Source organism: Perca flavescens, chromosome 18, assembly GCF_004354835.1.
Source record: "Perca flavescens isolate YP-PL-M2 chromosome 18, PFLA_1.0, whole genome shotgun sequence".
NCBI lineage: Eukaryota > Metazoa > Chordata > Actinopteri > Perciformes > Percidae > Perca > Perca flavescens.
The window spans coordinates 1,003,684-1,030,422 of NC_041348.1; the positions used below are offsets into that span (position 1 = coordinate 1,003,684).

The 26,739-nt window shown below is 42.0% G+C and overlaps 1 protein-coding gene across 5 annotated transcripts in view; it reads right to left on the reverse strand.

The window, feature by feature from the left end:
* Nucleotides 1-26,739, reverse strand: part of epha7 (eph receptor A7) — a 94,235-nt gene that overhangs the window by 9,717 nt on the left and 57,779 nt on the right. For 2 of the 5 annotated variants that reach the window (XM_028604773.1, XM_028604778.1), the window contains exons 6-14: nucleotides 15,200-15,324; nucleotides 12,437-12,605; nucleotides 10,302-10,446; nucleotides 8,395-8,450; nucleotides 5,794-5,919; nucleotides 4,407-4,592; nucleotides 3,989-4,050; nucleotides 3,559-3,768; nucleotides 2,259-2,408 (exon numbers count right to left, since the gene is read on the reverse strand). In XM_028604773.1, the coding sequence (XP_028460574.1) occupies nucleotides 2,259-2,408; nucleotides 3,559-3,768; nucleotides 3,989-4,050; nucleotides 4,407-4,592; nucleotides 5,794-5,919; nucleotides 8,395-8,450; nucleotides 10,302-10,446; nucleotides 12,437-12,605; nucleotides 15,200-15,324 (1,229 nt within the window). The remainder of the gene's footprint in view (nucleotides 1-2,258; nucleotides 2,409-3,558; nucleotides 3,769-3,988; nucleotides 4,051-4,406; nucleotides 4,593-5,793; nucleotides 5,920-8,394; nucleotides 8,451-10,301; nucleotides 10,447-12,436; nucleotides 12,606-15,199; nucleotides 15,325-26,739) is intronic. The other 3 variants (XM_028604777.1, XM_028604775.1, XM_028604774.1) reach the window with 3 other exon arrangements.

A 26,739-nucleotide genomic window follows, 5' to 3' on the forward strand; every position in this document is an offset into this window, starting at 1 on the left:
CAGCTAAAATACCTTGTTTGGACTGTGTTGTGCTCGACTGAGGTTTGACTAAACTTAATTTATAGTGACTCCTATTTAAATAGGACTTGTTATTACGCTACAGCTACAGCATGCTGTTTAGGTTTTGTAAATATCCAACATAAAGCGGTCTATGTTCCATGTACAACGAGAGAGATGTAAACTAATTCCTTCTCTTGCAGTAAGTGAGTGTACCGTAGTCTTTATGTTTCATTGAAAGGTGTCAAAACACTGAGAAAATGATTAAAGGTCTCCTCTATCATTCTGTATTGCACTTCAGAAAGAGACAGATTTCAATGAGATGGCCACAATCATTAGCCTGACAAGCCAGACCCACATCCAGATGTTGGGTCTGGGAAATCACCATTGGCAGGGCTCAATCCGAGGGGCGGGATAAACGGATGTCTTTCAAATTCCCTCTGCACACAAAAGGATAGCGCTACAACCAACCAGAGCAACACGAGTTGATAGATTAAAGTTTTGCCGTATCCGGTCGGCAAAACTCCGAACGCATCTTCCTTTTTTAAGAATTATTTCAGTGCTGAACTCCAAGTCTTCCAGAGTCGCGGCCAAAGCCGATTCCAAAGGCCGCTGTTCGCCAGCAGCAGCCATCTTCTTTGTTTTCAAGTAGCAGGGAATTCACACGGAACTGTTGCAACTCTGCCATCTTTACGTTGAGCCCGCCCACCGACTCTATACACAATGTTATTGGCCTGAACAGAATTTGGTTTTTCCAGCTCGCAAGCCAACGGAGAGTTGCTAGACGACCCTGGCTGCAAATTACATTTGCTTCCGCTAGGGTGTGTTTTCTAGGCTACACAAACATAGCAGCAGAATCCGAGGTATCCTGACATTTACACACACGCATGAGTCCAGCTTTAAAAACACTCAATCCTACATTTCCCATAATGCAACCCATAACATATTTTCAGCAGACCCTCCCTGTTTGGTGAATGACCATATGTTTTGAACACCACACATCAACAGAACACAGGCATTCTTTTTTTTTCTTTTTTTTTTAAGATTATTATTTTTGGCCTTGATTTCAAAAATGTGTAGTCTCAAGACCAAGCTTAGGTAACCTTGATGACATCACTAAGACATCATCTCAACCGAAGCCACAGAAGACATTATGGAACATTTTTGACCATGAAGAGTAAACTCTCCATGATGTGTAAAATGAGTGTAGTGGCCCTTTAAAATCCGAGCGCATCTGTCTCTTCATCCCTGACTTGTGTGTCTTGCTTGCTGTCTAATTGGTTCAACACTGCTACTCACACTGGTTCACATTACCATAAGTAATTACAAACTTTTTAAAGACATTTGAATCAAAAGCATTCTGCATGACAAGTGTTTTCCACTCTTGTTATTTATAATAATAACCAGAATCCAATCTCTTAGGACTTCATTTTTTTGTCCCATTTCACAACTGCTTCTCCTTGAAATGGATTCAGACTGCATGATTAGAGCAAGACTTCTTGAACTAATTAAGCCCAAGGTTACCGTGCCCGCCGAGCTGTTCTCACCAGGGTCTCGCAAAAAAGCCTCAAAGAAGAACCACAAACTGGGATTCTGTCTGTGATTTTCTCTGCTTTAGTGGGATGACTTCTTAAGAGATAATTAGGGGGTGAATCTGGGGGCAATTCCTGCCCCCTTTCAGATACTAGTTACTAAAATAGTTGGAAGATTGGAAGTAATGAATAACCACTGTACTAATGCTCTTTTATACTAGCTTGTTAGGATTTATGGTTCAGAAACTCATCATGTTAGAAAATAGTAAAAAAACTACCATTACAAGTTCTCTGAGCTCAAGGCAATTGCTTCAAATGGCTTTTTGGTTTTTACTTATTTAGTTCAGCGAATGAACTCATATTTACATCCTAAAAGTGCCCCTTTAAAATGTGTATTTACATATTTATTGATCTATGTCTTTTTTGATCCTTGGTTAAGGCTGGGTATCGAATTTGATACTTTTTATGCACCGAGTTGTCTCTAAAGTATTTATACACAGATTCAAAGACAAACATTTGTGCCGAAATGTGTAATGTTGTAATTTCCTTTTGTTCATAAAATTGGTATCGAAAAGTATCGTTTAGGATCCGGTATCGGTACTGGTATTGAAGATTTTCGAACAATACCCAGCCCTATCCTTGGTTATGAGGTACAGTACAGTCCATCAGCAGAATGACACACATATTGATTTAGTAACATAATGACTTTATAGCAGGAAGTAAACTTACGTCTTGATTGGACATATCCCAGTAGGGCCGTTCCCCATAGGACATGACCTCCCACATGACAATGCCATAACTCCATACGTCACTTGCAGAGGTGAATTTACGATACTGTATGGCTTCCGGCGCGGTCCATCGGACGGGGATTTTGCCGCCCTGTTCGGTAAAACGCAGGTCAGTGGCTGGAGTAAAGATCAAATTCATTACATCCTGCATCTTCCCCTAAAACACCAATTAGAGAGAGTTCTACAATTACACACAAGAAATAACAACTTTCCCACAAAGCGATAACTTTATTAGTAAATCATTTAATAATGTGTTATAGATTAATGATTACTCATTGTTAAGTACAACAATGTTAAGTACAATAATGTCCCATTGTGTTGTTGCAGTGATGCAGAGCATCTACACTAATGTTTAGTTATTAACAGCTTTTTAAATATTAAAATACATGACTTAGTGGATTACTGGAAATTAAAATAACCCAGGAGTTTTCATGAGTGAGTATTTTTACATTTATTTTCATAAGCAGTGCATTGAAATGTTGTGTAACGTTAGTGTTTTGCAAACAACACATCACAGCCCAAAGTGACCTTTTTTGGACCTTGTTTTCGGCCAGCAGTCTAAATCTCAAAACGACTTAATTTACAATTATAAAAAACATAAGCAAATGCTCCCATTTCAGAAGCCAGGAGCTGCATTTCTGTTGGCCTTTCGCCTAAAATATAGCTTCAAATGAATTGATCATGAAAATAGTTGGTGATTCATTTTCTGGACACTGACAAGTCAACCAACTGAGCAATTGTTTCATCACAAAATGATTGATGACTATTTTCCTCATATTTCTGCACTTTTACTAAATGTTTAGGGTTAGGGTTACTTTTACTCAAAGGACTGCATACAATTTCGCTGTGCAACTACAATGATAATAAAGACTATTCTATGGAAACATATCCTGTTTTGAATATTAAAAATGGTGCAGACTTTTCTGTCAATATCATTTTGAATACTTTTTTCAAATTTCTTTAAAGTCCTCCCTGGTTTTGTCAACCTTTGTTTTAGGCAAACACTCTGCACTCTACAACTTCCCTCTCCCAAACTGTGGGTTCTTGTTGTCTTTATATTTGAAAAAGAAAAAAACTGCAGAGAAAATGAAATAGATATTGTTCTGATGTAAGTCTTTTAATCTACACTGCTGTGCTGCAGACTGCCCGGGCATGCTCTATTCTCATGCACCGGCTGTGACTTGATTAGAGGATTCAGACAGGGCTCTGGCTAGAGATAGCAAGCACTTTAATTGACTCACAGTTGTTGTGTAGACAGCCTCGGGATCGTCGTCTATCACCCTTGACAGGCCGAAGTCAGACACTTTACATACAAGATTGCTGTTGACGAGGATGTTCCGCGCAGCCAGATCCCGATGGACGTATCCCAAATCGGAGAGATATCTCATCCCCGCTGCTATGCCCCGCAGCATCCCCACCAACTGGATGACTGTGAACTGACCATCGTGTTTCTGCAGAGAAACACAGGCAGGGTCAGCCATCTTCACTGACCATGAGGGAAATGTAGGTCACAGCACTGCAGCAGCTCTAGCACAAGATTTATGATATGTATGGGATGCACAGATCCTGCTGCAGACCGCCTGCTCTCTGGGACACATTTGAGCAAACGCAAAGAAAAAGTGACAAAAAGACGCTGCCTTGAGCCTCCTGCGCTTCCAAGGTGAAACTCACCCTGAGGAAACCGTCTAATGAGCCGTTCTCCATGTACTCGATGACGATCATCACCGGTTTTCCTAGAGAACAAAAAAGATGGACAATAAAGAAGATGATTAATTGATGCCTGAACGTGTTTGCTTACAAAATCCTTCACAATAAACAACTGTGCCGAAACTGCTTCCAAGTTATTTTAAGCTCTGTGTTTCATTGGCTTTTAATTAAAAGTTACCATCTGCTCCTTTTATTGCAGCGTCTAAATGAGAAAATGTTAAACAAGGACTGTAGCTAATTTAATCAGATATAATGCCACTCTAACTCTCCCAAAGATAAATATAACTCTGGTGAAACCGATCTCACGGGATGTTTAACCGTCTCGCGGCGCCAAAATCGAGTTCACACTTTACATTTTTATTTCACATTCCAGTGGGATTACCTCGGGTCACGACTCCCTCCAAGTGAACGACGTTGGGATGGTCAAACTGTCCCATAATGCTGGCCTCGCACAGGAAGTCCCGCCTCTGCTTCTCCGTGTAGCCGACCTTTAACGTCTTGATGGCCACCGACACGTCCCGCTTTCCGGGCAGCTTGAGCCGCCCGCTGCACACCTCCCCGAACTCTCCTGCGTGGGATGAAACCATTCATGATTTCAGAGTTCTATATTGTCCCTCGAGGGGAACAACAACAACAACGCAATAAACTAGGCATAAAAGATCTTAGCAGCACACAACCAACAGATTGACTGAGAACAAGGTCATCTCTTAAAAAGCGGACAGTGTCAAAATAAAATCCCTTGAGATTGTCTGGGAAAGTGATTTCTAAAAGTGTCATTGGGAAGGCCCAAGTGACACTAATAAAAAAACTACGCATTCAAGAGTTGTGCAAGTTAAGGTTTAGAGTTCCTCGCTGCAGACTAAACGATTCCTGGGTCTACTCAGCTCCTAAATAACTGATACTTATTTGTTTTTTATTATTATTTTTTGAGTAATGTTTAACTATATGCACTGTGTGACAGAATGGGCCATATTATAGTTTTCTGTATGGTATTGTACATGTTGTATGTGTTGTTGCTGTTGTTGTTTTTTTATGGCTGCAGCACGGATTAAGTGCCCAAGACAAATGTCCCACTTTGTGGGACAATAAAGTTAATCTTGAATCTTGAACAGCTTTAATTGCCAAGATTGGCCGTGCCTTCAGCAAAACTTGTCTGTCAGAGATCTCTGTTAGAGAGAGCTGCTGTATGCCCGTTATCTTGCTGGCCTCTGTAACCGTCTTAGACAGACGACTTTTGTTTTGTACTGTAAGGTTCCCATAGAATGAAATCAAACAAAAAGTTCAAATGGACTCAGTGTAAGATCTGTCAAATAAAACCATCAGAGTATTGTCCACTTTAGTAGGAGTTTAGTCGTAGAGTGAGCTGTGGGTGGGTACAAAAAAAACCCTTCACAATGACAAATTTATTAGTGTATTTTGAGACAAAGCAGCTGTGCCATGGTGGAATACAAATTGGAGTGCGACATCTTGTTATACTCAGGGGAGTGTAACCAAGACCTATAATAAGACATGCTAGAGATGCAGAGATACTGCCATTGACCGCCTCTGTAAAAGCCATGTGGCAGCAATTTCTCAGCTGTGGGGAATCTCTGACTGCCTCTACCAGACGCAGCCCACACATTCATTGCAATGAACGTCTTCCCCCTCTTTGCCATTGCACTATCAATAAACAATGCATGGAGCTGTGTCAGGGTGTAAATATTTGGCTGTCAGTGTGATATATGAGAGCACGGAGTCACTAAACAACAAGAGACGAGGGGGGGGCTCACCTGCTCCAATAACCCGCTCGATTTTAATGCAAGAGGCATCCAGCTCCTTGGCAAATTGATGGACAGCCCTGTTTGGGTCCTCGTAGGTTTCAGGGTCAATGTAGGTTTTGGTGCCTGGAAATTTAACTGTATAAAGGTAAGAGGATTACTGTTATGATTAAATATGCACGCTACGCACCGCCGGACACTTGACAGGCAAACCATTACTAAGACCGGTGCTTCAGAGGGAGCTGCTGAGCAGTCAAACGTGTTCTCACACAGAAAAAAAAAAAATCATCACACATGGGAAGCAAAGATTTGAGCAGCGGTAGAAGAAGTATTCAGATCCATTACTTAAGCAAAAGTACTAATATCACACTGTAAAAATACTCCAAGTAAAAGTCATGCATTAAAAAAATATTAAGTTAAAGTGTAAGAATCATCAGGACAATGTAGTTAAAGTATGAAACCATTGTAGAAAGTGTAAAGGATCCAAATAGTTGTGTGTTTAATGGTCTCGTCATCTCAGCTGGACTTGTAGCCGTTATATTGTTGGCTAGTTTACTTTAGAATCAAACATCAGATTTTATAAACTACATGTGTTTTGGTGTTTGGGTGTTCCTTTTTAAATTTTAAATTAAATTAAATTTTTAAAATCCAAATGCAAGTACACATTTGTCTTTGGAGGCAAAGAAACACTGTAATACTTACAACTTTACAAACAGCTGAAAACCTAATTATTTAACCGCCTCTATATACGTCATGTTGAAATCCACTTTTTAGCCTTGAAGTATTTCACTTTTAAAACCATCTATTTGGATTCATGTGGTTTAAATTTCCCCTCTTTGATATTTACAGAAAGTCTTTTTTAGTTTCGCAAGTGCTTGATGTTTTAGAAGATATTCAGATGAAAGAGTAGAGCTCTGACTGACAGCCTGATAGGAGGGATCAATTGTGTTCAGGCTTGATTCGCTTGTTCAACTTTATATCATTCATTTTTAATTCTTGGGTCTGAATTAACCCTTAATATATACAGTAAGTTCTTAACATTACATTTTTGAAGTTGCACCCCTTGATATGGCCTTCTGGAAATTAAAAAAAGTTAGATTCATATTCATCCCAAACATTAAGATAGATGGTTTTCAAAGTAAAATATTTCAAAGCTATTAACATTTTTTGGCCAATTTTTTATCAGGGCTGGAAAAAGATTTTTAGAACATCAATTACAATATAACCAAGATAAAGTAGAAAAGTACATGGCTCCAATAATTTTTCCAGTAAGACCGATATGAGAAGAGTTCATGAATATCCATGAAGCGGTTTGTAAAAAATAAAGAAAACAAACAAGGCCAGAGATCGGGTTAGGGGATCACATTCTGCACAAATTAACAGCAAATTACAGGATCCTGCACTTTTAAGTGAACACACCACTCATGGGGGCGATTACACTGTGAATTTAAATTCCACTGATAACAATATAACCTGTCAACTCTCAAATTTAATGAGCTACTACAGCCATAATACACTGGCTAAAATGCTGGACCAAAAACAAGAGGACAGAACTGTGAGCTGATCTAGCTGGAGAGACACTTATTCCCTGCATGGAGGGAAGCCAATCCAACAGCGTAAATACAACAAGCGCATTGTGCTCCTGCGAGGGGATGCCGGCAGCCCAGATTTCCCTCCACTTGCTCCCATAATTGCTTCGTCCATCCGAGATGTCAGTGGATCTGATAGGAGATGTCTTATCACCACTTCCTCGCTGCTACATGGCAGACAAATTGGGTCTACATGTTTGAATTTGCTCTATCTAGCTTCTGTCGCCCTGGCAGCCTCTCGTCATTTGATATTGCACAGAGGATCGCTCCATTAAGCCCGACACTAGCCTTGTTTGTTTTCTCCCCCCGTTTTGTTTTTCTTCTTCGGGGGGTGGGACCTGTGAGCTGCTGCGGTGGATCTGTCAGACACTTAGCAGTAGCCAACCCGGGCTCAGCGGCACTGCCTCTGCTTCAGCCGTACACCCTGTGACACCCCTGACCCTTTGTTTCCAAATCAGCAGTTTGCCTACAGCGCAGATCATTACGGCTCCACTTGGGGAAGCTGTCGGCAGCTGTATCTCCAGGGGCATCATTAGGGGTGGTGTATCAGTGTTAAAAAAAAAATAACCCTATTACTGATAGAAGGCGCCCAGAAGCAGCCTCTCACAGAGCAAACTGTGTGCACACCAGAAACTCCACCGCTCACTAAAACCACCTGATGTCTGGCTTCTTAGGTTTTTTTGGAGAACACTCTTCCCTCACTTGTCAACCTCTGCTCCCTCCCTGACAGCTGTCACATTCATGCGTTTGTAGTTTCCTAACTTCTTTATCCCCGCAGACGGAGTCTGGCCAATCAGCAGCAGATGTTAGCCTGATTGTTCCCGGCTTTGACTCAAATCAAATGAACTGGGATCAAACACTCATGCCTGTGGGTGCTAATGGATTTTAAAGGCACCCTTCCTGTTCAGTTTGCAGTGATTGAGATGCCTATGCCTGTGTGTGTGTGTGTGTGTGTGTGTGTGTGTACACATACATATATACTTTAAATTTGTGTGTGTTTGTGCAGATGAATGCAGGCACTCACACTGGAAGTAGAGCTCTTCGTCTCCCTCCTGATCAGCTTTGCTGTACCCGCAGTGCCTGCACGGGGGGGAGAGAGAGAGAGGAAGAGAGTGGCAGAATCAACTGATTGTGCTGAGGAAATAAACGCCCTAAATTACAAGAATTTTAATGCGGCAACTAATGCCGTGCATGACAAATGGGCTGAGAAACTCAGGACCTGTGAACCCAACAGCCTACAGCATCCAGCGTCTAATCATGTAACACATCAAATGAAACATGCACTGTAAAAGGTCTGCTCAACATGTCTGGTAAAATTAACATGTTGAATGTTCCCTCAAGCACAGGGTTGGTCTTTGAGCACAGACCAAAAAATACCAAAAACGATGACATGGGAAGGCTGAAGAGGTGATGGACATGCCCTTACTGTTGATGCAGATTATGTATTATTATGACTACCAACTTCTGCCATCTAACAGGCGATTAAGAGACCCTTGGTTTGGATACAACAGGCTTAAGAACTCTTTTATACATCAGTCTATCCTGTTGCTGAACCAAAATCTGTGTGCTGCCGATTAAGATCTGGACCCGAGGATATCACGTCACGTTTTTTTGCCATGGCTGTTGATGTGTCTTTATCTTTGTACTACATGTGTAATTGTTGTCTAACTCTGTGTCATTTTGTTTTATTTCTTCTTTTTGAGTGGAGCTGCTAGGGAAAGCAAAATGAATTTCAGTGTAGACTGACAGTAAAGTAGTATCATGTCGTATGGTATTGTACATGTGTAACCAGAACTCTGAGAACACTGCCTTTATCTGCAGGCGTTGTCACTACACTACCACCGTAGCTAGTTCAGACTATGTTGGGCTCAGGAAAAAGCTAGTAAGTGGACCTTTACAATGTTTATGTCAAATTAATGTTTGGAAGTTTAAGAATGAACTCTTATTGATTTCGCTATACTGCAGGCAAAAAGGACTATAGCTCTCATCTGGAAGAAAATGGAGGCCCCTACAACTGGTGCTTGGATCAAGAATATGGCGTAATGTATGTCCACGGAGTGAATAACCTATAGGTTAAAAAACAAATTGTATTACGAAATTTGGAAACCATTTGACCAATACTTAAATCTTCTACAGAGGGAAAATGCAGGACAGGATACCTTAAATTAAAATGGTGAACCTCAGATGGGGAAAAGACTGAGGCATATCTTGGAGGGTTTTAGCAAAGGTATAAATAATAGTAATATAATAAAAGCTTTAAAAGTTTACTGGCAAACCAATCTAAATTAATAGCTAGGTGGGGCATTGTGTTTTGCATTGGCTGCCAGCAGTTTCTGTTTGTATTGTGAAAAAAATCTATCATTATAGATATTGTAAGTTATTATTTGAAGTTATAATGTCTTTTTACATGATTTTTACTCAGATTTATGGATCTTTATTTCCAGATGGGCCGGAGATACTGCTATCAGCATAGACTGATACCAGCGGGATGTGTATGATGTCGGCTTGACTAACTCATGGCTCAGAGAAGAAGTTGAATCCACCATTCAAAGCAAGCTGTGATGAAACGCCATTCATGCAGATGAAAACACAGATGAAGCATGTGAGGGAAGGCTGATAATGACGAGGGGCTGGATGCTTTGTGGTGGTGGAAGAAATCTGTGCGATACTTGATGGAGCCCTCAGGATCTCACACAGTCACACACAGCCAAAGCTGTCTCGCTCTGGACTACTTGGCTCATAATGGCTCTGTAAAAAATAGCTTCAAAATCTTGTTGGGACTGGGGTGGAAAAAAATAAAAAGATGCATCACACAACCCATTAGCACAGCATGCCACGAGATGATGGGTGCACGTGTGTGTGCGTGTGGCGGCTCCGCAGGCGTGGAGGCCTGTGAGTGACAGAAAGGCTAATTGACAAGCGCAGACTCACAGGAGCGGAGAGTCAATGGGGCCCGCGAGAGCGTACCTTCTCCCGATGATGAAGCCAAACACCATGAACACCAGGATGATGGTCCCCGCCACGGCCACCACCGCGATGATGATGACGGGGTTCTGCTCGCTGGAGACGATCGCCGCTGATGACACGGACACACACACACACACACACACACACACACACACACAGACACACACACGCACAGACACGCAGGAAAGACAGAAATGCTCAGTGTCAACTTCAGCACGTCAAAGACTACAATCTGCTAGAGATGTTCTCATACCAGTATACCAGTATCGGAAAAAAAAGCCTCCAATACTGCTTAAAATGCTGGTACCCAGGGGGGATTTTAGTCCTTTTTTAGGGGTGTTGAAGCACCCTTAAACTTGATCCTGGGACCCCTAACAAATAATTGCTAAAAAGAAAAGTCTGTGTTAATCTAATGTGAGCTAAGGAGTTGTGCTCTAGAAATATCACAGCATCGTGTAACTCAACCCAGAATCTAGATACCAGATCATTCAGAAACAAATTCTGAGCCATTTTCAGATTAGTGCCTGTCAGCCATTAGTCAAAATCACATAAATCTCTATTTTTCAAAAGTTATGGATGCATTTGTAATACCACCTGACTTTTTGTAGTAATAGCCCTGTGGCTCAGCATTTAAGGACGTTGTCTCAGAATTGTTGGTGTCTTTCTACTTACATATAATTCCGTGTTTCCCCTACTATGATGGTCCAACAATTATGTTAAAATGCACAGTTATCCCAGTAGAAGACCACTAAAACTATGTTGAAAGGGTTCCAGGTGATCCTAGAATCGCCCCCGCTGGTATTGGTATCAGAAAGTACTGGAGTAATGCACATCTGATACCACACAATGTAGCCCTGAAGAAAATCTAATTTTAAGAAGTTTTATTTATGTTCTTTTTCAGTTATGACTGACTGTCAAACTGGATAATACAAGAAAGTTCTGTGGCATTCATTGTTTGAGTTTGTTCATGTTCCACAAAGAGTTTAACCTGAGCCAGACCAAACAACAATGATAGAAATCATATCACATCCATACAGGGATAGTAGTATACAGCTTTTAAAACATAATAAAAGATATGACACACTGGTATCAGATCGGTACTCGGTATGGTCGATACGTAAGTTCAGGCATCGGAAACGGTATCTGGAAGGAAAAAATGGTATCGAACCATCTCTACAATCTGCAGGACATAAGTGAGCCCAATGAGAGGCTGGAGATGGATACCCCCCCCCAACCCCCCCTCTCCTTCCCTCTGAGAGAGGGGAGGAGGGACGCTTCTATTTTTGAGCCGTCCTTATACACACGGCTCTACTGTTTCAGAAAGTGGGCTTAATAGTCCCAGACGGCGACGGCGATGCCCTTCATCTCAAACAAAGACACATTCAGGTTGGATTGTTTCCCATTCAGAGCTCCCACGCTGCTCAAAGTGTTTTTCGTTGACAAACTGCCGATTGCTCCGGAGAATGGCTTGCCGTAGCAACGTATAAATTCAACGCGAGTGGCGTGTGAGAGGGGAAAAAATTCATGCATTTTAAATCAAGTGGATCTGCGGCGTGTACATACTTGGAAAGAGAATGATTTTTGTGTGGCCTGTCTGAGGAGGAAGGGGGGAGGGGGCGCATTCAATCATCTGTTACTCAGACAAGCTTCGATATCTCACCAATTGTCTATTTTGGGAGGAATTGATGCACTCAGCCAGTCATATTACACACTTGCAGGCCGTCACAGAGGAAGCTGTGCTGGGCAAGGACACAGTGACCGGACTGCAACTTCTAACCTTGTAACAGGACACACTCTGCATGTGGTATGAGTAATTAATGTGCCCTTTTATGCATAAAGGTTGGACGTAAAGTGGGTGTGGGCGTGTTTGGGTGGGCAGGTTGGATGTTGGGGCTTAAAACTAAAGAGAAATAAACTATACAGTGACTAGTGGAGGGTTTTTACAAATTAGAAGATCGCGATGATGATAAAAAAAACGATACATTGTGCAGTTCTAATTTGTTTACATCCCTACTACACATAAACCATATGGTGCACACGTAAAGCAGCAGTAATTGAGAAGCGTGTGTTCTTGCAGCGGTAGTTCTTCTAAATCCTACCTGTGGTCTCCTCCTTGGTGGTGATCTCCAGTCTGGGGCCGTAGGTTCCGTAGCCGGCCTCGGTGAAGGCCCGGATCTGGAACACGTAGGCCGTGCTGGGCTTTAGGTTGTTCACTGTGGCCGATGTGGACCTTGACCTCACCGTGGAGTACACCCGGTCCTTCTGATCCTGTACAGAAATTCATCATGTTCCAGTTATAAATGAACCACACACTTTGGGGGCGAAATAAAAGAACTGTGTGAAAGTTGGGTTTCTATGAGTCCCATTCAGTGGTGAAATGTAGCAGAGTACATTTACTCAAGTACTTTACCTTAGTACAAATGTTGAGGTACTTGTACTTTACTTGAGTCTTTTCTTTTCATGCCACTTTCTACTTCTACTCCATTCATCTGTTACAGCTTTAGTTACTAGTTACTTTACACATTAAAATTCCTGCACACAAAACACATGTAGTTTATAAAATCTGATGTTTGATTCTAAAGTAAACTAGCCAACAATATAACGGCTACAAGTCACGCTGACACAATTAGACCATTAAAGGTCCCATGGCATGAAAAATTCACTTTATGAGATCAGATGGGCCAATCTGGAATCTTCTCCTTTGAGGTCATAAGGGGAAAGGTTACCTCCCCTTTCTCTGCTTTGCCCGCCCAGAGAATTTGGCCCACCCATGAGAGAGAGACATCATGGCTTTCAAACGAGCAAAGTGGCAGTTGGTCAAGGCCACACCCCCACCCTCCACCTTGCCCCCCCCCCCTCTCTCCTCCTCAATAGCTACAGACACAGAAATGGTACATCCTAAGGAAAGCTCATTGTGGGACTGGCTCTAGTGGCTGTAATTCTGCACCAAGGCTGAATTTTGGGAAAGAGACTTCAGATACAGTATTAGGGGACCACTAAGGGGACCACTAAGGTCTATATAAAAGAGACTTCAGATACAGTATTAGAGGACCACTAAGGTCTATATAAAAGAGACTTCAGATACAGTATTAGGGGACCACTAAGGTCTATATAAAAGAGACTTCAGATACAGTATTAGGGGACCACTAAGGTCTATATAAAAGAGACTTCAGATACAGTATTAGGGGACCACTAAGGTCTATATAAAAGAGACTTCAGATACAGTATTAGAGGACCACTAAGGTCTATATAAAAGAGACTTCAGATACAGTATTAGGGGACCACTAAGGTCTATATAAAAGAGACTTCAGATACAGTATTAGGGGACCACTAAGGTCTATATAAAAGCATACAAAGAGCACCATGTCATGGGACCTTTAAACACACAACTAGTTGGATCCTTTACACTTTCTACAATGGTTTAATACTTTAACTACATTTTCCTGATGATACTTACAGACTAAAATTCAGTATTATCCGATGTAAAATAGTGTTACATAGGGGATTATTACGTGATTTAGCTCAGCAGTTCATTTATTCAGTATAATTCCCCCTGTTTTCTGATCAGCTGCTGTTTTAGTTTGCTGTTGCATTCAACACTTCCTCCATGACCACCTGTTGTCTTGATCAATTCAGGGTAATGTGCATTTCCACAGCACAAATTCCATCAGTACAACGAACATGTCATACTCACTACGCTCTGAGTTTCTGTTTTCTTTTGTAATCGCTGTTAAGCTACTGTAAATGAAAGCTCCTGCACAGATGTTTCAGGGTAAGGGGAAAGGGCAGGTTCCCACCTTCCATGGTAGACTTTAAAGGTCAGTTGAAGTCATTCACTGACAGGGGCTTAACAGCGATTGCAAAACGGCAAAGTTGAAGCGAATGGAACTGATACGGTAGGAAATCAATATTTCTGTTCAAAATACCAACTCAATAGAAAATAAACTTAGTGCTGTGAAAATGTGCCTTATGCTGAAAGTACCATATCACCTAACTAAGCCATAGTACAGCTTATCCCACCCCCTTTTTTAATACCGGCTTTCATTTGAGAATTTACAAAATCAAAGAATAATTAAAACGCTGCTAAACATTTTTCTTATGAGGCTTTATGCTGATATCACACCAATTGTACAGAACAGAAAATCTCTCATTTTAATTGAGATTGTGATCTAACCATTAGGCAGCCTGCCATATAGACAACATCAACACATAGGAAATATCTTCTTCATCAAATAATCTATCTGGATGCACAGGCTGTACGCGTTGTGTACTTTGTTGTTGATCTGTAAATGTTTTGCTCGGCGACAGCCCAAATGGAATGTCAGGGTCTGTTAGGGCTGTAGTTGTTGTTTCCAATTTTCCACTTTTACAGCTGGGCAGACCACAGCCACAGTACGTGACATAGGAGACTGATTCGTCAGTGTTTGCGAGAGGCTGTGGCCAGCAGGACTGGCATCAGAGCTCTGCTACCCTGCCTTTGATTTGCTGGCTTGAATTCGCTCCATTAAACCTTGCTGTAAAAAGCTGATGTGTTCAGACTTGAAACACAGGAGGAAAGCAGCAGCGGTGTAATCTATGTGGAAGGGGAAAGCAGATAACAGTAACAAATGGCGTGGACGGTGTGTGTGTGCTAACATGTGCGTGGGGGCGGCTGTAAGGACTGCAGCCTGATTAAAATCTTATGAGCATCTCATTTATTATTGCAATTATGAGACAAAGAAGGTACTTGCAGAATCTTGTGAATTCCACTCACAGCAGCATGCAGATAGAATAGAAAACCAAGAGTCGGCAAAAGTGAATGTGAAGTGAGAGATGGAGGGGACGGGGGTTTCAGAAAGAGACAAGGACACAAACAAACCTACCTTTTCGTAGTATTTGATTTCATATTCTGTGATGACGCCGTTGGGTTGCTGGGGCTCCTGCCAGGACAGCTGGATGCTGCGCTGCTGCACTTTCTCCTTGATGACCTCGCTGACCTGGGACGGAGCTGTTGAGACAAGAGCACGTCAATAAGCGCAGGGCAAAGCCTCTCTGCACGCACACGCATACAGCCGGCCACAAACCAGCCACACGACTCCCCCACCAACAAACCGTTCTCACTCCCACCTCGTAAAATACAACACATTCTCACTCCCAGTGACGCTTGGTCAGGTGCCTTTGGCGTTTGTACATACAGTATTCAGATGCTCTGCGTCGGGACTCTTGGCGTCACTTTTTGACACTCTCGGTACTCGCATTAAGCCCTTTGGCGTCATATTTAGACATGCTTGGTCGGGACTCTTGGCGTCACTCTTTTTGATGCTCTGGCTCGGGACATACATTTAACTGACATGCAACACAAGAACGGGACAGTTAGGTTTAGGAAAAGATGGTGGGTGGGGTTACAAAATGTACGTTTCAGTGACACGCGTGACAAGAACGGGACATGAAGCCCGGTGTCCTAGGTGAAAGTCCTGTGTTGTTTGACCCATCCACCCCCCCAACCTGCCATCTTACGCAGATTCTCGGTCTTTAAAACTACTCTCTACCGTTGTCTCTCGTAATACTACGTCATCTTACAGCGCGACGGTCGAGCTGCTGCTCTGCCCGGTGCGTCCCGTACAGACGCTAAAAGGTGATTTTTGCGTCTGCGTCCGACACTGAGAGACAATGACCAAACGTCAGTATTTTACAACCCACGAACACTCAGCAGCCCTAGCCAGCCCACTAATATACCAAATGTTTACACCTTAGGATCGAATTTCCAATTTGCAGTACAAACAGCGGAAGATAGCGTTACCCCGGCCAGTGGGAAATTGCAACATCTCAATTATGAATGACAATTCAGTTCAATTCATTCCAGCATTTTCCAGCAGAACAAGCAGGCACTTACTCTCCCTGATGACAGAACTACTGAGAGGGAGAGGGCTGTACCTGTAACCTTCTGACACCAGTATTTTACACAGCAATTATCTCTGACTCTTTCTCTTTGCATGACTCATTTTAAGTGTCTGGTTGCCTGGATTTACTGCTGCCGCATTCAGATTAGCTAAACACATACACACAGTTCTACAGTATTTTGTTAGTTGTCAATACCCAAAGGTAATGGATGCTAACAACCTGTAGTTGGAACTCAAGCCTACATTGGTGCCCTGTAATGTCTCAGCATCCAGCTCCAGCATTGACTGTAACACTACAATGCTACAGCAGACAACTGTAATATTACTATATAATACTATATACTTCATTCAACTACTCCTGTAAACACTGCTACTGCATCTACAGGTACATGCAAAGACAAGACAAAACAAAGATTTATAAATGTAATTTAATGGGAAGACAAAGGTTCTCACATCAACGGTTAAAACTGCATTCATAGATTTTTTTTTTAGAGCGGTAAAACTGAACCAAAATGGTCAAAGTGACACCTGAAACTCTAGGTTCCTCAGTCCTAGTGACCCCTTTCAGAATAGACTGTCGTTTCATGTATTGGTAATACAAAAATATCTATCTGTGCAGCTTATAGATATTATTTTATTATTTTATTTATATTTCCTTATAGGAGACATATCAGGCTTCTTTTGGTTTATACTTTATATTTAGTATACGTTTCCTCTAGAACATGTTTACATGGTTTAATGTTCAAAACTATTGTTTTTCTTTCTCATACTCTCTGAATATACGTGGTTCCAACCTCTGTCTGTAACGCCTGTCTCTTTAAGCCCCCCCCTCCCGAAAAGCCCAGTCTGCTCTGGGAGCAATATGGCACACCTTTGAAAAGGTATTTCTCACGCTGTGGGGGGAGATACTCAGATTGGGTGGGGTATTCTAATGAGGTTGCATGTGATAAAGAAAGGCGAGCCAAATCTGATTGGCTTGTTGAATCCCATGTTGTGGGTCTGTACACGTAGTTCCCTTTAAAATGACTGAAAAAAAATAACGGAACAGTTCCAATGTTTTTTTTTAAATCATTATCTAAGATTAAGGTTTATACTTCTTGATTTTAGTGCAGAGATTGACTTGTTTTTTTCTTGTTTGATCACATTCACTCCATTGTCCTAGAATGTTCTTGAAACAGGTTGATTCTGATTAGAAACCGGGTCAAATATTCCTATTGCACTGGCATACTTCTCTCTTCTTTGAGAGAGATTTCTGCAGTGTGTCACTGCTGCTACGACTTCTGCAGCTGAGGCGTCTGCTTCTGGTCCATGTCCATTACTCTACATCATCATCACCTTGATTATAACCACCATCATTTTCACTGCACTTTCCTTAAAGACCCCAGTGAGAAAAATAAGAGGGAAAGCTTTTTGGGTTACTAAATCTCACCCCAAGGAGATGATACTTTCAAAAGAAGAAAAACAAAATTGCCTATCTGCACTCTAAACAGCCCAAAATCCTTTCTGTAAACAAGCTGTGAAATCTTGATGACTCATGCTGCACTTGGGGCGAATCATATTAATTAACACGTCTTAGCAAGTTTGAAAAGGCGTCCTGGGGAAGACAAGAACTCCAAAGTTAAAGCCACTTGTCAGAAACGGTTCTTTGGTTTCTATTTCATGGGGGTGGGGGGAAGGTGAACGCTTGTAAATTTACACCAGAGATGTGAATTCTTAAATTACAGTATGATATGAATGTAGTTGATCATCTCATTGTGAGCAATTTACAAATGCATTTCTCTACTGACATACATATTTGGTAGTGCAGTGTGCCAAAATCTGCAAATTGTACAGTCTCAAACATAGGGCTGGGTATCGTCCAAAAAAATAAAAGTATTATTTAGGAACCGGTATCCAAGTCACGGTACAGATACCGATACCGTGACTTGGATACCGGTTCCTAAACAATACTTTTTGCAATACCAATGACAACATCACACATTACAGCACAAATCTTTTTATATATTTTCCAGCTCTGTGTAACGTAGAGTTTCTACCGCATGTCTCTATGACGTGTAACGTTAGACAGCCAATCACAGACATTATTAGATCTTGGTAGAAGCATGCTGCATGCTGATTGGCTCACTGACTCTGATGAGATTTATTCCTTAGGTATTGGAATTTCTGTATTGAATGACGAGGCATTTTTCAATACTCGATACCTTAGAGGTAATTCAATCAGTGCCTAAAAAGTATTGAATTCGGTACCCAGCCCTTCTCAACCATGACTCATGTGACAGAGATACTCTATATTTTTTGGTTCTGAACAACAACCAACAAGAGGCGGAGCGTGTTTCCCTGGCCCGGCAGGATCTGCTGACGTGTCTGAGCCATGCTCAGTGACCCAGTGGGAGCAGACCTCTGTAGCCTTAATGCAGCCTGACCCGTGATTGTTTTAGGATGACCCACCACTAATGACTACGGCTGGATTAAAACCTCATTAGGCCTCATCGGCATTCCCGACAGCAATGTGCACGACAGCGGACACCCAAGACCTTGTCAAAAACCCGCTGTTGTGACATGTTCCCTCATAATCCACCCAAAACACAGGAACAATGTATCCTTTCTCAGCACACTCAGAAGGTCAAAGGGACGATTGAGTTTTCTCTGCCGAGTCACAACAAGCAGTTAGTGCAGCTTAACTTCATCCAATTTGGCTGCTTTCTCTGCCCCCATCCAGGCGGCAGCGGCGGCGGCAGCGGCGGCGGCAGCGGCGGCGGAGGCCCTGAAATATGGATCTTTCTCCTCCTCATTCCTAAATCTGGTTTGGCATTATGGGCACTAAATGATGCTTTGTTTACTGCTTTAATCTGATATTTGCTTTCATCCCCTGAAGATGTCTTTTTCTAGACCTGCATGTGCAGAGAAACACAACTGCAGGAAAGATATCTACACTGTGAGGAACTCTTGGACTCTCCAACAAATGGATACATTTAGTTTTCTATCGGCCCAGTTGTCTGTGTCTATGCTTATGACCTGAACTGAGGGAGTGGTTTTATCTTTGATATGTCTTTATTTGTGACTAAATTCGCTGCAACATAAATTAAAAATAACTTATTATCTTTGTGTGAGTGATGTTTAAAAATGCAACACCGGAATCAAATGACGGATTGAACGGGGATCCAGACTCTTACGGCTAGAAATGATACAGCGTGAAATGATATTACAACATACTATAAAGTTAAAGGCACACTCCAGCAAGTTAGTATTCAGGTTCCATAATGTTGGAGGACTCACAAGAGACAAAATTGACGCAGCGGAGAAATCCTGACTTTGAGTCCATAGAATGGTGCAAGCTTCAAAAACACTGAATTCTGCCCTTCCCATGATGCAACTGTGTAGTGTGTTCAAACCAAGGGAGGCCAGGGGCATGTTCAATCTCAAAACAGTGTGCACCATTCTGGGCTGAACGATACGTTTACTTGAAATGGTGAACTGTGAAACGATGTGCAACAAGCTTTCAGGTGTGTTTTCCCTGGTGTGTCAGAGGTGATACCCAATCAGCAGCAGCGTGGATTTAAACTCATGGTAATAAAACGAAAGGTAAATAAAGTTTTGATACGTTTTGTTGGGGCTGAGGTGTCTCAAACTACTGACCCTGGGGCCATATGTGGCTTTGAATATTCTGAGATATTGGACATATTCTCACTTTCACTCCTTGGTATGGCCACAGCGCCAAAAAGGCTGGATTCCACCACACTTCCCATGGTGCAACTTTCTGTTGTCTCAAATCCAACCCCAGGACCATAGTTGGCTTTTTACATATCCGGAGATATCCTGACTTTTAATTATGGGTTAAGCCCTGAACATGCTTGATCCTACACTTCCCATGATGCAACTCGGCCGTGTCTTTGGTCAGACCAGGATCTCAAACCTCCGGCCCAGGGCACACTCCAAAAACACTGGATTGCATCCTGCCATAGACCAAATTTAACTCTGGTCCATGTTACCTGGGCTTTCTCTAACTGCTTCAGCCTTTTAATAAATAAATAAAATAAATAAAAGTTTGAAATGTTATACATGAACATGTGCATATGAGTTGTTTGTACCCTTCTACTAATTAAGTAGAGGACTACAGAAGTTAAGGATGGCTCTTGCTGACAGAGGAAGTAAATCTTCATTTCTAAAAACCATATAATTGTCAGAGATCCATGGGTTTCAAGTGGCAGCGGGGATATTTCCTGAGCCACAGAGCCAGCGCGCAGCATGATGAGCTACTTTCCCACACAGTTTCTTCCCCCTCCAGAGTGTGACGCAGGCTCAGGGAGCAGATCTGCCCCATTTACCCCCCTTTGGCCCCACGGCTGTAGTAGCAATGACTCAGCTCAGCTCCGCCCCATCCGTCACTCCCTTACCCCGCCACGGGGGGCAGAGAGCTGGGCCCTGTGTTTCCACAGAGATCATGAGATCTGTGAGCAGTGTTAGTTCTACAGGCTAAAAGGTGATCATTCCAGGAAGGTGATTTTTTCAGATTGGAAAAAGCAGTCATTCTCAATTTCTCGGGGCTGTGAATTGAAGACCAGATTTGAGCATTAATTCTAAGAAAAACCTGCCCCTCTAGCCGTCTCTGTCTCCCCCGCGGATCATGCAGGCGGCGCTGACTGACTTGATATCATGGAGACCACGACCAGTCATCCACTCTCAGACTTTTAACATACCTGTGGGCTGAGCACGGCGGGACATTGTGTAATTGTTATGCTGGTCTGAAAGGGACTGTTTGGGAAAGCATTTGTGCATTCATTTTGCAATATTAGAAAATGTGTTACTGACCCCGAACATATTCTCCTGTAAGCTAACTGATCCAGAAGCCAGTCACTACCGTGCTCTGCATTTGAATATCTTATGAATACATTAGACAGTTTTTTAATATCCTCTTCTCTCACTCAGCCGTCTTTCAACTGCGAGGCGATAAGCAGAGCGGAGGTAGTTCATTACATAAGCGTCTTTCTCTGCCTGCGTGCTTGCCTCATGGAGCGTAGCAGTGCTATAAACTCTATATATAAAATATTAATTACTGCCGTTTTCAAGATGCCATCGTGTATCTTAACACCAACAGCACCATCATTGTTGAGGTGCACAAGATCGCTGGCGTTTTAATAGAGTTTTAAAGGTTTATAACAGGGTTTTAATTTGAACAGGAGATTATAATGTCTCCCTGAGAAAATAATAATAATAAAAAAAGAATCCTTTGGGCATCCCTTCAGTTCTAACAGTAGAAACAAAATGTGTGACTGTACTGTTTTGCATAACAACTGACACTATATCCTAGATAAAAACTAATTTGATACATTATTAAAAGTATTCACTAGTCATCATCCTACGGCTGTATAGTTTTAATTTCAAGATTCTATGTTAACGTACTTAAAATCCTGCTTCGCTCTGCTCTCCATCCTATCAAGTATTTCACACGTTGACAGTGATTGATGCATTTAACACTGTACAGTACTGTACTATTTAGTTTCTTCTTTCATCACTGCAGAGTATTTATGGTTCAGGGGAGTCTGGTGGTTGGACTGAAGCCTTTTTAACACATCATCTCCAGCGGCCTGTGAAACAAAAGCCTGGCGACAGTTTGGCTTGGCTGGGTTGACACTAACGAGGTATGACATCATCAAGATTACTTCTACTTGATGTTGTGACTCCCATAACAGAGCAGAAAGAGGCTGCGCTTGGGATGGCGTGACTTTTAGTCCATAGCATGCACTCTAACAAATAAATCCGTAAAATAACAGAAAAAGTACTGGCAGCTCATTACCCGGACTTTAATTACAAGTAATTACAAAATGGCAATTTTGTGCGTAGCTACAGTTAAAATACAATAATTTTCTGTTAGGCCTGTATTAAATGTTCTCGTTCAAAGCGGCTCAATTAGTAAAAACCAACAAAAACATCATAAAAAAGCCCAAAATGTGGGGGGAAAAGCACCAAACATCGGAATAAAATGCCAACGTGGACTTCTAACATCTCCCAAAACCAACCTCCGTGGCCGACAAAAGTTGCCGGAGCACAATTTCTGCATTTCGAAATATAAAAAAATAAAAATACAACTGTGAATCACGTTCTACCAAACAATTTCTGTCTTACCAATGTTAATACACAAATATTTCCCAGAATGTGGGGCCAGTTCCAAAACTTGTGGATCCATTTGCCATTATGCAACCAACAGAATTGTTTGTTAGACTTCCTGCTAAATTAAGCGTTTGTAACGCAGGCTTTCTGTTTATTGTAGCCTGAGCCGAGGTAATCCTGATGACATCATCAGGGGTTATTTTCTCAGATTTGAAAAGACTCGACAAAGCCGCGCCACAGAAGACTAACAAACAGACTTTTTATGTGTAACATTGGTGGGATTCTCCTTTAAGGTCAACCCTAGGCAGTTAAATTGTGTTCATGGTTAAATCAAAAACCACACAGCTGAAAATAAAACCTTCACTCAGGCTGAGAGAAACTGCTTGCATGAGTTAAGAATTGTAGGTGGGACGCTGGATTTAAAAGCAAATGTATTATGTCTTGTTATTTCCTGGATGAATGGATTAGTTGTTTTGGTCTCAAAAATGTCAGAAAATGCTGAAAAATGTGGATCAGTGTTTCCCAAAAAGCCCAAGATGACGTCCTCAAGTGTCTTGTTTTGTCCACAACTCAAAGATATTCAGTTTACTGTCCCAGAGGAGAGAAGACACTAGAACAATATTCACATTTACAGTTACAAGCTGGGATCAGAGAATTTGTTACTTATTTTCATAAAAAATGACTCAAACCGATTAATCGATTATCAAAATATTTGGCGATTAATTTACAGTGACAGTTGACAACTAATCGATTATTCTTTGCAGTTCTACTCTACTAGTGGGGATAGTTTGATTGTGTGTGTGTGTGTGTGTGTGTGTGTGTGTGTGTGTGTGTGTGTGTGTGTTATCTCCCCCCAGCTACTCTCCACCTGTCTGTTGAGCTTGGCCAGATTGAAACTAGCTTGCAGCTCAGCTCTGAAGGCCATTCAACCAATCACTGACTTTTCTTGGATTAAAAATTCCCCGTACGCACTCGGTGCACGCTCTGTGACTCACATAGTAAAGGGTGGGGGACAATAATAAGAGCACGGCTCTGATGAATGTAAGGGGAACTATCAAAATTGGTGTGACAAGTTTCTGGCTGTTGGGCGACAGAGCCAGCGTCTCGCCGGTGGCATTATGAGGACTATGGTTAACTGCTCCTCAGATCTCTGCAGGGTAAATCCAGACAGCTAGCTAGACTATCTGTCCAATCAGAGTTTTCTGTTGCACGACTAAAACTACTTTTGAACGTATACATGTTCCACCAAAACAAGTTCCCGAAGATATTTTGCAGAGGCACCATCATTCCGTAGTCCGGCGCTAAGTGCTGACGATTGTGATTGGTTTAAAGAAATACCAATAAACTAGAGCACGTTTTTCTCCCATCCAGGAATGCTGTGTGAACTAACCAGACCTTCCTCCGCAGCGCTGTGGAGGAAGGTCCGGCAATGCGAGACTAGGGCAGACATAGCTGCAGCGTGGAGGTTCTCCCATCACAGGCTAACGTTATCATCTCTGGAACATGTTGATAGCCTCACAATTCCTATTCACCGCCAACTCTTCAGGTAGAGCTGCATGAAATACCCTTGAAAAAAGTGTGTTTGAAAATAGAGTTTTAAAGAGCCTGGCAGAGGACAGAGTGGAGTGCTCGCTGCATAACAATGCCGGGCGAGGCAGGGACACCTTTAGTGACCATGCAGGGGGGGTCAAAGGCGGCTCTGTTGAAAGCAATTAGCTGGGTTTGATTTGAAGGAGACCTAGGCTGGGTCTTTCATGTTCTATAGTGCTGACAGCTCCAGAGGTAATGTGATGATTATTAATACATTTCTGTTTTCAGCACTGACAGCTCAACACAGCCATCACATTTCCCCTCATTATTTCCCAGTTCAAGCACCCTACTACCATATATTCACATCAATTCTTTGGATCAACAGAGAGGTATTCAATCCAATTCTTTTAGCCTCTAGCTTTTTTTTTTCCTTAAGTGTAATCGTCCCATGCTGATCAAGTGATGGTGGGATGTGTTTGGCCAGAGAGGAAATGCATTAGATGTCAATGAGAGTTTCTTCTTCAGCTAATAGAATCCCTCCTTGAATTCTCCCTGCGCTCATGCAAATAAATGTTTTTTGGTGTGTGATTTGCTGAGTGCATCGCCCACACCTAACAGCACCTAACAAGTATAGGCCTGTGTGTTACTGTGAAGCCAGGAATCAGAATCACAGCAGAAGGTCAGTGGGGGGAAATTGCATTCATGCTACACTGACATGCACACACAAGGCGCACTGTGCATGATTGCCCCTCCAATGCCTCCTGACAAGGAGTTCATTCCAAGCCGCAGTGGTGTTCCACGCCACTAGTTCTCGTATAATATCAAAATGCCATTCTGTAGTGTAACAGATGCAGAAATCATTGGTCGTTGATCTTTGTTACATAATTGTCAAGCCAGCAGGGACCCCGCTTATTGAAGAAGCACTTCGCTTTCCTGTGTCGTTGTCCAAATTAAGGAGCAGGGCTGGCAGCCTATCATCAGCCACTCGGAGCACACGCCCTGATTTCTACAGCTAGAATGGAGTCTGCAATCGCCATATTTAGTTTCCCTCATGTAGGGCAAGAATAGAGTCATCTCGACTCAATTGTACCGTAGCCGACATTTACATAATCATACAGCAGTAATGTTGAAGTAATGGCCCTGTTCACACTGGGCACTGAAATGCGTCTCCAGGGGATCCTTTCACAAATGGACAGGTGCACAAACGGGTGTGAGTGCACCACAAACACACTGACAAGATGTAAGGCTATACGCTTTGGCCTTTTTCAGATTCTCACAAAAAATAGACTTACTATTTAAAGAACACTTTGAAGTCTTTTTCACCAGATGCAACGTCTCAGTGCAGGAAGCAACATGAAGGAAATCTTCTATCTCTGTGAATGTCTTTTTAATATCACAATTAAAACCATATTCCTTTTTCAAATGAAAACCTAAACAATCAAATGTTTTTGATGAAATAAATTTGATGAATGAAAAATAATGGTGACCGAGATATTTACTCAAGCAGTTTTTAAATAAACCTACCAGCATTATAACGACACTGTCTAAATGATCTTAAAAATAACTTTGGCATTTCTGTGCTGCAATTTCTTGTTACTTATCAACCTACATTGACACAGACATATCTGTATCAATTATATATCAATGTATCTCACAACATAGCGGCATGTTCTGGTAGATGTACTGTATATTAAAAGGATAGCTACCTAGCTAAAGACTAGGATAGGTCATCGAGAACCTGTTTCAACTTGGAACCATTTCAATCGTCGGTTCCAAATTTAACTTGCCCAAGTTTTGGTTTCCGTAGCGACTTTCCAGGCGCGTCTTGTGTTGCAGTAGCACAGTAGGCAGCGCTGTTAAGGTTGGCTTTATTTTATGTTGAAGAAGCTCGGTAAAACTGTAAATCACCATTGAATCAAAAGGAAGAATCGGAGTTGGAATCACAATTGTTAAAATCCAAACGATGCCCAACCCTTCTAAAGACAGTACAGCAAATTATCTGACAGTCTGCAAATGTCGTCAAATGATTAATATCCTCAAAGGACAACTTTGACAGTGGGGTCCTCTAGTGGCGAGGACAGTTCAAAGTATATTTCCAGTGCTAGAAAGGGAGGAGCTAATGTGAGAGACAATGCAAAAGGCTTCGGAGGCTAGAGTCAAATTCTGAGGTGCACAGGGACTCATGTAGCAAAGCCACGGCCAAACTCTTCTCCAGCTTTATTGCCAATTTCAAATGTAGGTTTCCTCTTTTCCCAGTTTCCCAATTATAACATAAAATATGAGCAATGAAGCAAATATGATCATAAGCAATCAGCTGAGATGTATTTTAATAACGCCAGGTGTGAATTGTAATTTTCTCATCTGTCTCGCAGCAACCGGTTCATGTTTGAGAAAGGCATGGTGGTTAGCCGGACAGATGGGAAATAGCAATGTGACTCAAAGGACAATGATATGGAACATAAATGAAATATACTGCAGCTTTTATTTACCACAGATATCAATCTGAGCCTCTGGATTTAAAATGCTTAAGCGTTGACATAAGAAACACAGGCCCCAGTTGTTGTGTGATAAATGACCCATGGCTGCCAAATAAGAACATTTGTTGACTTATTCTGGCAATCATAATTATAGTGAGAATACACAGCAGGCCAGCATGTGTCTGCTGGATGTACGGTGAGGTGAGGCGGCGCGGTGAGACGGAGCTAAACGCTTTGAGATGCAGGCATGTTTCAGGGAGGTCGCTGGAAACAAACGACAGAAACAGAAGAAGAGCTCTGCGAGCTTGTAAATAAACCTTGGGTTTCGTTCACAGACCGTTTCCCATCTGAACCCACTTAATCTGAGTAAATCCCCGAGAACTGCCTGGCTGCATGACGCACAGCCTG